The 14,045-nt window shown below is 38.8% G+C and overlaps 1 protein-coding gene across 3 annotated transcripts in view; it reads right to left on the bottom strand.

The window, feature by feature from the left end:
• The window catches only part of FRMD6 (FERM domain containing 6), a 72,331-nt gene that overhangs the window by 31,892 nt on the left and 26,394 nt on the right, over positions 1-14,045 (bottom strand). For all 3 annotated transcript variants that reach the window (XM_045823279.1, XM_045823278.1, XM_045823280.1), the window contains exon 2: positions 2,303-2,546. In XM_045823279.1, coding sequence (XP_045679235.1) covers positions 2,303-2,401 — 99 coding nt within the window. In that variant the 5' untranslated portion in view covers positions 2,402-2,546. The remainder of the gene's footprint in view (positions 1-2,302; positions 2,547-14,045) is intronic.

Raw genomic sequence — 14,045 nt, 5'->3', positions numbered from 1 at the left:
CTGCTGGAAAGTGCAAAAGGTCTTTAGGTAAGGCCAGAGTAGCACAAATTCAGCTTCCTAGGAGCACCAGGAACTCAGTGTAGCTGGAATGGTGTCTTATTTTATATTCAAGATATATAGTAGGCACTCAGTAAATATTTGATGAATGAAAGCTAGGAGTCTGATTTCCCTGTGGGCTCCTTTTGTTCTGTTCTACCACTACAGACTACTCTCTGACCTACAGAATGAGATCATTTAATAAATGTGCCATACAAGAATTTAGGGAAAGTGTGTTAATGCAAACCCATCAACAACACTGAGAAATTACACTCGCCAGTAGGAAATCATTATCTTTTTCATTTATTAAAAATACCTTGGGTTTTGAGTTCTATATTACCATAATTCCACTTTACAAATAAGCTTACATAAACAGAATGAGAAAGGAAAAAGTATCACATGTTATATAAAATTAAACTATATACTACAAATTTGAGACTTAGAATGTCATACAGTTTGGGGCACCTTTAATCCTTAGTTTTGACTGTATTTAAAAATGTCATATACAAAGCACTTGGGATAAAATGTGATGAAAAGTTTTTAACATAAGAATTCTTAAACCACAAACTGTACATAAAAATAAACTATGCTGTCTTGTGTAACTCGTGTTCAAATAATGCTGCACATTTCCTTCATACATCCCATGTAATTATTATTATTATTCTGTAAGTTAAAATCAAGTATTTGCAGCCTACTGATAAAGCTCTTTAACAACTACCAGGTAAGTACAGTGTTCTTGTTTAAAAACTGCAATTAACTAAGGCTGTGGCTCTGAAGTCTTACCTGCTGTGAAAACAAGCTTGAGTTTTTTGTATTGGCATACTATAAACCTTTTGAGGCTACATTTTAGCTGTTGTGAAATGTTTCATTCTTTAATCTTTGGGAGAAATGGGAACTTTAAAAAGTGCTATAGAGTATGAGGTATGGAATAAGAATTAAGACATTATCTAAAAATATACTCTACATGGAAATTTTTAACAAAAACAGCATTTGATCCTAAATATCAATGGTTTTTGGGTACAGATATTTAAAATATGGTCCAGGGGATAAAAACAAAACAAAACAAAACAAAAAACCCAAAACAAAAAAAAATGTCCCCTCTAGTCTCAGTTAAGAGGTATAAGCTCTTGGTCACAATTTATGTCACTCATAAATTTTTGGCTCTTATATTTACCATGATTTTATTTATAAAAATTTCCAAATTTCCACATTTGATATTTATCTGATGATTAAATCATTTAAAGCAGCCCCTATTAGTGAAACTCACAGAGAATTTGGAATGACCAAAACACTAAATTTACCCCACATGCAGAAAGATAACATTCTATCAATACACTTTCAGGAAGTAAATTTATTTGCTTAAAAACCAATTTAGAAATGAAGAAAAAAATAGGCCATGAATAAAATAGTTTTTGTTACAGTTTATTTGTTACACTACAACTCTACGGACATCAGCTATTTTTCTGAACACAAGAATAACACATACTTCCAGAGGTGTGAAGTGCAGAAACAAGCAAAACTACTCTCTGGTGACAGAGGTAGGAATAGTTGCTACCCTTTGGGTGGAGATTATTAACTAGGAAGAGAAACAAAAGATTGCTCTGGGGTGCTAGGAATGTGCTGTACCTCCAGTTGGATGATGATTACATGGATGTATGTATTTGTAAATATTTGCTGAGCTGCACACTTAAGATTCTTATATAATACTTTGCTGCATATAAATTATAACTCAGTTTTAAAAGTTAAAAAACTGTCATATTCCTTAATGTTCAGGTAAGCTAAAGAGAATTAATGTTGACTCATGAAGCATAAGCAATGGATTAATGTTCAAAACACAGACTATTCTTACAATTAGCTAAACTTGGGCTACTATTAAAACAATGATCAAAACACACTAAAAAGCTAGTAATTATTACCATTTCACATGGGTAAGTACAAAAGTATTTAAAAAGCAAATTCATATTATATATCCATAAAAATTGTATTTCAATAAAAAATTTAAAAATAGCAAAGTTTTTATTTTTCTATAGTATAGTAACCAAAAATCTCTACTTTTACCCTAGGCAAGAGAATGTTGAAGGCAGCAGCGCTTAAGCCATAACTCAAAGTTCATACCTGTGCAGACTACTTTAACACCCCGACCTGCAACATTATTAATGGTCTCATTCTGTAATAATTTCACCCTTAATGGATCAAGTCACAACTTGAACGTGGTCACTGGTGGGAACACAATTATTTCAACATTTCTTAAGTGGGATCTACTCACATTTATGATGATGTTCAGAGACTCATCATTGGGAAGGAAAATACACACACTCCGGCGGTCTTGCATGACTCTGTTGTTATGAAAGTTCAGTTTGTTCATTGTGTGTGGGCTCTCTAGTGGTCAGGACTGGGCTCCGAGTCCTCGGCAATTCCTCTGGTTCCGAGAACTCCAAAGCCAAACTCTGCTCCTCATCACACGCTCTACAGGAGAAGCATCATGCTGTTCCACTATGTAGGTTTCATAGCTGTAAAAAAAAACCAAAAACCCCAAAGAGGCCATGAATGAAGGAGGCGAGATTGGTGAGGAGAGACAGGGGGATGAGCAGCAACACAACTGCTCTCGTCGGCACAGAGACAGCACGTCTCAGAGCCAGGGCTGCCTAGTAGAAGAAATGAGAACTCTCCGAAATTTATTCTGTGCTTTGCTCACTAACAACCATTTTAAAAACTTTCATTCACCATCGTGAATTAAACATAAAGATGAGTGCCCCTCACACTCGAGGTGGTACCATGCATTGCAGGGCTCACAGGAGAAGAGCCAGCCTCACACGAGAGAGAACACACGGCTCTGAAAATAAGCAAAATGACAAAATAGCAACAATAACAAAATTCTCCAACTCTTCCCTCTTCCATTACAAACTCAAATACATGTCTTGGCTCTATCATTACATTCCTTCTTCAACCACTTTGGTCTGGCTTTCACTTCCTTCACGTCACCCACAAGGCTCAGACAAAGGATGCCAGTGACTGCCAGACCGAGAGCAGTATCCACAGGAGTCACTTCAACGGATGTCTCTAGGACATTTACCATGGTTGTTACACCCTCCTTACAACCCTTTTGTCCCTCAGTTTTTTGGAACTGATCTCTCTCCTGATTCTCTAATCCAACAGTGCAAACAATTTTTCTATGTTATTTCACCAACCAATAAAATGCATAGGAATAACAAAAGACTGTATATACAAAACCATGTTTGTATTCAAAAGAAATGTGGATTTTGGATACCTCTGATATCTAATCAGTTTTTTAAACATATTAATTTTATTTTGTTTGCAAGAAATGAAAAGTCTGTCTCCAACTTTTAATAATTACACCTTTTATTTGTTTCATGTCTCACTGCATGTCTCATTGCATTGGCAAGGCCTTGCTTAGTAATTTTAAAACAACAGTGGATATTTGTTACTTTTGAGAAGTATGTCTACTATTTCATACCTTACTGCTAATACGTTATTCAACCAAGATATTAAGACTCTTTGCCTCTCGAACCATTAACAATATTTATATTGTTCCTTTATATTGTTATATTTACAGTGTTCCTATATTAGTGGGACCCAAAGGAGAATTTCCAGGAATATGGAACTATTTTACCAAGCAGAGAGTTGTAACCCTGTAGTTTTAATAGAAAAGCTCTTATCGGTGTTCACATAAATAAGATAGAATTTTGGCCTATTTGTTTCTTAAGGTTAAATGCCCATCTGTCAACAGCAGGAGGGTGGGAGAGAATATACTCTTAGATGACATCATGAGTAAATATAAACTACTATTTCTTTCTAAAGTATTGAATATAAATAATATACTATCCACAAGGGAGCTACTCAAACTAAGTAAAAACAAATGGTAATCTTACATACAGTATTTCCTCCTCAGGAAGGTAACCAAAAACTCCCTTAGGAGTACACTGCTTTTCTTAAAAGATAATAACAATTGTTTCAGATTAGGTCATAGTCAGCACTTCACCCTAAAGGGTCACTGCAGGTAAATGTTGCAGTTCTCTCCAGGACAGATGGTTGACCCGTGTGTTATCTATGACTATGAACTCACCATGCCCCAGTCCAAGCCCCTGCCTAAAACATGCACAATTTCAGTGCAACAGTTCAAAGCACCAGCTGCAGGACCAGTGTTGACTGCACCAGAATCCCTTGGGTGTTTGTAATAAACACAAGATACTGAACACAGTGACACGTCTGCTCAATCAGAATCTCTAGGGTCAGGGCCTGGGAACCTCAATCTTTTAAAAAAGCTCCTCAGCTATTTGTGATATGCAGTCACGTTTGGAATTCACACTTTAGTTAATGGAAGGAAGGTGCTGAGCACTGGTGAGGATGTAACACCTTCACAGTACACACTGGGAAAACAAAGGTACAGAATTGGGGAAGCAACATATGTAAATGATATCACATCATAACTGTAACTGGGGAAAAAAGTCCTCAGTATTTTTGAAGGTAAAAATTCCTAAAATAGGTTATATGTATATACTCAGAACATCTTCCTGAAAAATGTTACCAGGTGATCTAGGGATAAATAAATTGGGGACACAGGGTACCCTAAATATGCCCTCTCGTAGACATTTAGAAAATGTTAAAGGCTCTGAGTTTGTTTGACTTAATAGTTCTCAAATTTTCTTGGGCAGAGAATATTCCTCCACCCACTACATATTAATTAAGGTCCAGCATAATAAAATACTTAGGCATACCATTTAAGAAACACAGTTCTAAAATGATTTCCTTGTCAAAGATTGTATTTCATGGCAAAATTTCACCTATATATCGATATTTTCCAACACTCAGTCCTCCTCTCTGCTATTCAACTCTTACAAAAATGATAAGCTATGCTCAAATGCATCTTATTTAAATTCAAACATTTAAGTGATATTAATCCCAGTATGTTTTTTCTTATTTAAATCTACATTTCAAATTCAGTTACTCTTATAATTTTCCATCTCTAATTAAACCAATTAAAGAAGGATATTTTTACTGACCTACTTTCTAGAATTAAAAAAAAAACCTAGGGAAAAATATGTTCTGAGGTTTGGGATGTTTCCAAAGCTTCATTAATTTTAAAATTTCATTTGAGTACAATTTTTATTTATTTCATGTTTCAAGTAATGCAGTGAAAAAAAGACTAAAAGAGGATTACTGAAGAAAATTTAATAAAAACAGAGTTTTTAAGAAGCAGTAATGGTTCGTTGTTGCTTTTTCTAGAAAGCTTTGAATGTAGGAAACTAAAAAAGCCCTAAAAGAGAAATAGTATTCAATTTTTACTTTACTCAAGACTGCATTAAAACTGATTAAAAGGTTTAGCTGAAATAGCAAATAACTATATCTCTCTAAAATATGCTCCAGTATACAATTTAATCTTAAATTGGACAGTCCTGGGAAAAAGAATTAGACTAAATTGGTACCAATCTGAATTGTAGAAATTAGCCTTGTATCCCCTGGCTACTTATTCTGTGTCCTGAAGTTTCAACTGAGTCCCAGCAGGGCACTCAGGGCAGACTGTTCCAGGGCAGACTGTTTCCTGCCCAGCGATCTTAGGCTGGATTATCTACAAAGAACAAACCATGTCTTAATATCATATTTTCTAGGCAACAACAACACAGCTGTACTACTGATCAAACTCCACCTTGCCATTTTTATTAATACCCAACTTACACATAAAAAGTTAACCTGTAAGATTCCCACAATTGGATTTTAAACCCGTATTATTTTAAATCCTTATTTCCTGATAAGTGCCACTGGCTACAAAATTACTTCATTTCTTTTAAGGATCAAGGAACCATTACCTGGTGTGAACATTCTACACTGATTTCCATTTTTTAGAAATTATTGGAAATAGCCCTGGCTGGTGTGGCTCAGTGGATTGAGCGCTGGCCTGTGGACTAAAAGGTCACTGGGTTCAATTCCCAGTCAGGGCACATGCCTGGGTTGTGGGCCAGGTCCCCAGTTGGAGAAGCGTGAGAGGCAACCACACATTGATGTTTCTCTTCCTCTCTTTCTCCCTCCCTCCTTATCTCTCTACAAACAAATAAACAAAATAATTAAAGCATAATTTGGTGGGAGAAAGAAAAAAAAGGAATTATTGGAAATAACCTTTAAAACTGGGTCACCTTGAAATAAAAGCATGGACTTTAGTTCAATATACAGGGTATGGCAAAAGTAGATTTACAGTTCGAGTACATGAAACACAGTGTATTCTTGTATTATTATTTATTAGTTAGTATATTATTTTCCATACAAACAATGGTAAACCTACTTTTCCCCACCTGTAATACAGCAATATTTGTTCACTAATTGTGATAAATGTACCACAGTTGTTTAAGAGTTAACAATAGGGGAACGTGGGTACATGGGAACTCTCTGTACTACCTTTGCAATTCCTGTATACCTAAAAGTATTCTACAATAAAAAGTCTATTTTTAAAAAATGAAGTCACTAGCAATTTCCTACCCACATAACAGTCTCACTTTCAGTGGAGGCAAAGGGGAGGTTTCAATTTTGAGAGTGTCACCCTAAAAAGGTGAAAAGACAGGTGTTTGATAAGAAGATTATTATAAGGCAACCCGAAATACCCCAGACATTGCCCAATGTTTCCTGGAGGCAAAACCACCCACTGTTGTGAACCAATTCTCTAGCAGGGGTGTCCAACCTGCAGCCCAGGATGGTTATAAATGTGGCCCAACACAAAATAGTAAATTTACTTAAAATCTTATATACTTTTTTTGGTCATCAGTTTTCATGTTTGTGTATTTAATGTGTGGCCAAGATAGCTCTTCTTCCAGTGTGGCCCAGAGTTGCCAAGTGTGGGACACCCTGCAGGTTTCTTTATAGAGTCATTATGGCTACTTTTTACCATCCAGCTGTTTTTTTTAAGTACAGCTGATCCTCAAATAATGTTTCATTTGATGTTTTGTTACCACACTGATGAGAGGAAAAAAATTGATTCCCAGGGGGCCACTGTCTGTGTGAAATTTGGACATTCTCCCCAAGGGTTTTTTTTGCGTGGATTTTCTCTGACTATGTCACATCCCAAAGATGTGCACTGGCATTCCACACTGTCCCAGTCTGAGTGAGTGTGAGCGGCCCTGTGATGGAAGGGCACCCTGCGCATGGCTGGTGCCTGCCTTGTGCCCTGAGCTGCCAGGACAGGCTCCAAAAGCGGCTTGGAAAATAATGATCTTACTTGTTTTTATTAACCTTTCTTCAATGTATTATAACTCACATTTATTTCAATGTTTAACATTAGAAGTGTTTTGGATCTTTATTTATAAGTTTGGTGATGCTTTTATGACCAGAAATAAGCTGCAGGAATTTAACTCTTGTTTATATCAATTAGCCAATGCAAAAATAGTTTCATTATACATTGTTTTGCTTAAAGTTGCAGTCTCCAAGAATCTATTGATGATGTTAAGTGAGAACTTTATGTAACAGTACAACTGTTATTAAACACAAATTTCCCAAGTAAAAGTCATCAATTGAGTTCCAAACTCAGATATCTGGCTTGAACCTTGAAGTTAAATTTTTTAATCTCTTGAATGTCTAATGCCTCTGGCTTCAGAAAAGCTTTGAACATTAGCCTCCTTGAAACTTGAGTTTTTAATGTAGTGTACTGCCAAACTTCTCACATAAGTACACATCTATTATTACCAGGCACTTGTTCCTAGAGAGCCTATATTTTGATTCTAGCACCGCGAAATTAAAAAATTAACCTGGAAACTAATACTTGATTTTCATTTTGTCTGTATGCTCTGTGTTACGAGAATTTCCTTTTCTTCTTAAGGGTCATTTGCTCATAAGAGCTATTTTTTTTGAACCACAGAATTATGTTTCTTTAGAGTAAGTAAATCGAACACTTTCTACTTTATGGCCTGTTTTGCAGTTACTGTCTCCCCGCTCCAAATGAAGTAATTGACATCTATGAACCTTCTGGAACCAAGCCTTCTGGAAAGAACATCAGACTCTGTTACTGTCTCATCTTACATTCCAGCCATTGCTCTAGTAAGTAAACAAGGGACTGTCGAAAGCTAAAGATCACCTCCCCTTTGACTGAACCTCAGGTGTTTAGGGGGAATATGAATAGGACATTAATCAAGAAGACAGACTTAACCACCCCAATTAGTCAAACCTGGGTTCTAATCTGGATTATACAATATTTGCTATATATCCTTGGGCAAGTAACCTAATCTCTGAGCCTGATTCTTCATCTGTAAAATCTATAATATTGGCCTCCTAGGAATATTGGAAAGATTAAATGACATAATGGATATAAAACACTAGCTATCAGGTTGTTGAGGGAGGAGTCATTAAAATAACAGTCATGAGAAGGCACGTCTACAAATAATCAACAAGAATACATATAACCTAGAGTTCTAGAGCTGAGAGCCAGATGCAGCAACTGGACTAGACTTTGGGAGGTCTACTTTGGGGTCAGGAAGTAAAATATACTGTGTGTTGTAAATGGAATAGTTGCATTATGTTAGGTGGTGAATCCTTTGAAATTTTATTTATGAAATTTATGAAAAATAGAAAGTGTGTATGAGTGTACAGGTTCAAACGTGTGCTGGAATGTGGATGACACCTGTTTTAATTTACTTGGCACCATCTTTCCACTGAAGAGTTCCCCTCTCCATCCCCAAGGTTTCCAGACGGCTATCAGTCACAGTGTGTGTTCTCTACTCTGGACAGGTGGAAAGGGGATGAAAGGTAAAGATGTGACCCAGGGCTGGCCAAACAGGTACCCTATTCTCAAGCCACAGTGCTTGGTCTAAAGGGCGGACACATAACCCAAGCAAAGTCAGGATTCCTCCATGAAATTTGGCACACAAATGTTGGGACGGAGAGGGCTGCTCCTCTTTTAGGATCAGTATTTGAGCGAATGATGTGAACCTGGAGTTGCTGACAATCATCTTTACATGGTAAGAATTTGCCTGAAGAAGGAAGACATCACAGAGGAAAGTGAAGCTCAGAAAGAAACCCAATTACATCATTTTAACTGTTGTTTCTAGCTGTGTCTGAAGCCAGAAACCATTCCTGGGAATTCCCATATAGTGAGCCAATATATTTTTTCCCTCTTAAGCTAATTCTGCCACTTGCAACTAAGTCCTCTCTAATACAGCCTATTCAAACAAAAAGCTGATTTACTGCTTGACCCACTTATTCATTTATTCAGTTTACTATCACTGGCTATGAAGACTGTATTTACTAGGGGGAAAAAAGCAATGCTCTAAGGTTTAAAATTTCTCTCTATTCTAAAACAAAGTAGAATATTCACCCCTGGCTGGCGTAGCTCAGTGGATTGAGCGCGGGCTGGGAACCAAAGTGTCCCAGGTTCGATTCCCAGCCAGGGTACATTCCTGGGTTGCAGGCCATAACCCCCAGCAACCACACATTGATGTTTCTCTCTCTCTCTCTATCTCCCTCCCTTCCCTCTCTAAAAAAAATAAATAAATAAAATATATATATAAAAAAATAAAACAAAGTAGAATATTCACTATGATAAATATATTTCATTACCAAAGACTTAGAAGGTGGAAAAAAATCTGAGTAACTGAAAAATTTAGGTGGTTACGTTGCTGTTCAGACACCACTACTCTCTAAGAGCACCACACACAGCAAATGGTTTGTGGGAAAATGCATAAATTCCTTTAACGCAAACAAAGTACAGGGCAATTATTCATAACAGAAAATCTCATCCTGAATACTAATTTGATGGTGAACAGTCCTGTCTTATAAAAGACCACAATGTGCTATTACAGAGTTGTGCTGAATGTGCTTTTACTGTGTTGTTCATTTGTAATAAATTACAATAGCTGCCAAAAAATGCTCATTTTTGCAAACAAAGTACTGCTAAGTACATTTGATATATATTTGGCCACTGATCAGTTTAAAGGACAATCTTGAACTAAAGCAATTTCAGTAAAAATAGCTTTAATTTTGGGTCTCTTTTATATATTTGGTAAGGGGAAATCATTAAGCTAATTACCAGATGCAACCCAGCATAGATTGTAACATTACCACACTACACAACTGTAAATGGATGCATATGTTACTTGAAATAGTTATTGTAACATGCTATTGTATGTAATATAAGCAGATAACTATGTAAACATGTGTATATTTTACATGTATAAAATGTGTATGAATATGTATCTGAGTAAACCTATAAATAATACCTACACTTACAATGCAGTGACTGACCCCACAGAAAGCTGAGTTTGGAGAGATGGGCTACAGCCTCGGAGCGCGCACTCCAGAGCCAGACTGCCCAGACTGGAGCCCCAGCTGCGACACCCGCCACCTGGGTGCTCCTGGGCAACTCTCTTTATCTCTGTGTCCATTTTTCTCACCTCTGAAATGAGACTGTTAAGATTATTTAACAGGTTTCTCACGTTCTACCAAGTAACATTAACTTCACATCATGGAAGGCAAGTGTTAAGAACTGCTTTTTGGTAATATGTGGTGGTCATAATCCATCTATCCTGTCATTAATCATATCTTGAGTTCTAAGAGAAATGGCATTTTTCTCCAGTTAGTAGCTAACAGATCATTTCATTTCTGCATTTAACCAATGAGATTTGGTATAGCTTGGGGCTCGGATGGGAAGAAAACCTTATAATTCAAGTGGACTTGAGTTGGTGACAAATAATGCTTATCATACTCTAATAAATAAAATTAGACAGCTAGTCCTTGGCTATGGCAAAGGGGAAATACAAGAAAGACAGATAAAGGAGCTTTCTATTGAGATGAGGAGAAAAATCAATGAAATCGATGCATGCATAAGCTGTAGTTAGCACTGTAAATCACTGCAACCAATACGACATGGCCTGTAGTAAGAATAATGAAGACATTCACACCTTTTGGTCCTACTGGATAGGATCAAATAATCTGACTTCTAAGGAATATATGAGGAAATAATTCGACCAAAGCCAACCACACTTTTGAACAAAAGTACTCACTGAATCACTATCTATCAGAGTAAAAACTGGGAAAAAAATCTAAGTAGTCTAACAACAAGAATAGATTAGTAAATCAGTGCATCAGAACTAATACCACATTGGCTAGTGTGGCTCAGTGGATTGAGTGCTGGCCTGCGAACCCAAATGTCGCCAGTCTGATTCCCAGTCAGGGCACATGCCTGGGTTGCAGACCAGGTCCCCAGTTGGGGGCTTACAAGAGGCAATGATCAATGTATCTCTAGCACATTAATGTTTGCCTCCTTCTCTTTCTCCCTTCCTTCCTTCTCTCTAAAAATAAATAAAATCTTAAAAAAAATAAGGCTGGCATTCCTCAGAGTGGGTACACCAAGCGCAGTGTGGAGGTAAACAAGAGTACTGATAATCAACCTGACTGGGTGCCTTAGATCACACTGCCCATCGCTGGGGGAGGGAATAGTTAGATCAACTACAGCCACACATGGCCACCTCTAGAGCCATAGCTGGACTTGGGATTAACTTCCCTGAAGTACATGGCATCAAAACAAAAGCCTGGGTACTTTTAGGAAGTTGGGAGATGAGGGGAGATGCTAGGTAGACAACAAGAAGAGCACGTGCAATGATAAAACTCATAAATATAAAGAAATTGCTTCCGGAGGACATATAGAGGGCTCATAGGCATATGAAAGGATGCTCAGCATCACCAGCCATCATAGATGGAAATTAAAACCACAAAGAGATACCACTTCACACTGGTCAGAATGGCCATCGTTAACAAATCAACAAACAACAAGTACTGGGGAGGTTGTGGAAAAAAAAAAGGAAACCCTAGTGCACTGTGGTGGGAAAGCAGACTGGTGCAGCCACTGTGGAAAACAGTATGGAATTTCTTCAGAAAACTAAAACTGGAACTGCCTTTTGATCCAGTGATCTCACTGCTGGGATTATACCTTAAGAGCCCTGAAACACCAATTCCAAAGAACCTATGCACTCCAATGTTCATAGCAGCATTATGTACAATAGCCAAGTACTGGAAACAGTCTAAGCCATCAGTGAATGAGTAGGTCAAAAAACAGTGGTTTATTTACTGAATGGAATACAGTTCAGCAGAAAGACGGAACTCCTACCTTTTGCTACAGCATGGATGGAACTTGGACAGTATTACAGTAAGTGAAATAAACCAGGCATATAATCTCACCTAATCAACACAACAAACAAATAAAAAAATAGAACCAGAGGTATGGAAATAAAGAACAAGCTGACAGCGACCACAGGGGAGGAAGGAGGGGGTAATGGGGGAAAGAAGGGGAAGGGCCAAGTCAAGAAACATGTATATAAGGACCCATGGGCATGGACAATGAGGTGAAAATTGACCGTGGGAGCAGGGGGTGGGCAGGGCGGGGGAGAACAACGGGGAAAAAAGTGGGACAATTGCTTCCGGTCAAGATGGCAGGTAAGTAAACACAAAACTCTCCTCCTCCCACAATCACATCAAAATTACAACTATAGAACTACCATCATGCAGAACCATCTGAAATCTGGCTGAATGGAAGTCCTACAACCAGGGTATTAAAGAACTAGCCACATCAGACTGGTAGGTAGGTGGATACACCCAATGGGCTGCTCCCACACTCACATGAGACGGATAAAAATTGCAGGGATATCTCAGCTGCAGAGATCCCTCCTGAGGAGCCAGGGGTCCCAGTCCCATACCAGGCACCCCCAGCCCTGGATTCCAGTGCCAGGAAGAGAATAGTATAACTTCTGGCTGTAAAAACCAGCAGAGATTGAGGCTGAGGGAGATGGAGGGCTCCTGGAGTCCTAGCAGTTCCTCCTAAAGAGACTTCACACAGACTTACTCGGATTCCTCCCTCTGAGCTGCAGAGTTAGGGCAACAGCAGCCTGAAAGGCACCAGCAGCATACAAAAAAGAACTGAAGTGTCTGGTATCAAGGTGAGAGCTGGGGGGCAGCTTTCTTCCAAATAGAAATGCTGGTGGAGGCCATTGTTCCTTTGATGAGCCCTCCCCTCCAAGAGCCACAGAGCTGGCAGGCAGGAATCATATCTGAGGCTCCATCAATTTGGCTCACACTATTTGCCCCACCCTGATGATTCCCTGAGGCCCCACCCCACCCAACTTTCAGACCCACCCAAGCCATTTCCAGTGGCTGTTCCATACAAATGGCTCTTGCTTCATATTTTTCCCACAATTTCTCAAACAGGCAGCTTCTGGCCTGAGCAAGCCCCATACCTCTCTCTCTTAGTGGCCCCACGCCTGGCACTAACAACAGCTGGCCTTGGTTCACAGCTTGGCCTCACATGGGTACCTCCAAGGCCAGCACAGGTAGCAGCCATCTGTGGACTACTTTGTAGCTTACACTGTGTGACCCTAGGTAGAACATGGGCAGTGACTGACCTCAGCCTGCACAACCTGAGAGGCCCCAAAGCCAGTGCACCCAGAGGACAGCTACAGACCAACATTAGAGCACCACCACCCAACCACCTCCACAAATGACACACTCGAGGGCCGAACTCAGCAAGCACCAGAACCTCACTGAAGTAAGCCCTGCTCTATAAGGTAAGCCCCCGAATAGCTGATCCTCCATGATGGTTCAAAGTCAGTGGCCAGAGGTCAGTGCTTGGTGGTAACAGCCAGTACTTGCAGCTGACAGGCCTGGGGGTAAATCCTTTCCATTGATGTGCCAATAGCAAACAAGGCTCAACTACAAGAGGAGGATGTGCACAGGCCACACAGGGGTACACTTTGAACACCCAGCTTGGATCATGGCGGATGCTGTGCCACTGAAACCTACAGAACATCTACTGTATTAGTCCATTCTACCAAGTCTGGGATATGTAGGAGCTCTACCTATTATATAGAAACAAACACAGAAAGGCTACCAAATGAGAAGACAAAAAAACATGCCCAAATGAAAGAAAACTCCAGAAAAAGAGCTAAATAAAATGGAGACAAACAATCTACTAGATGCAGAGTTCAAAACACTGGCTATAAAGATGCTCCCTAAACTTATGGGGAAAG

Source organism: Phyllostomus hastatus, unplaced genomic scaffold, assembly GCF_019186645.2.
Source record: "Phyllostomus hastatus isolate PE091 unplaced genomic scaffold, TTU_PhHast_1.1 phas_scaffold_501, whole genome shotgun sequence".
Lineage (NCBI taxonomy): Eukaryota > Metazoa > Chordata > Mammalia > Chiroptera > Phyllostomidae > Phyllostomus > Phyllostomus hastatus.
Note: the sequence above shows the minus strand (reverse complement) of the source record. Positions and strands in the feature narration are given on the sequence as shown.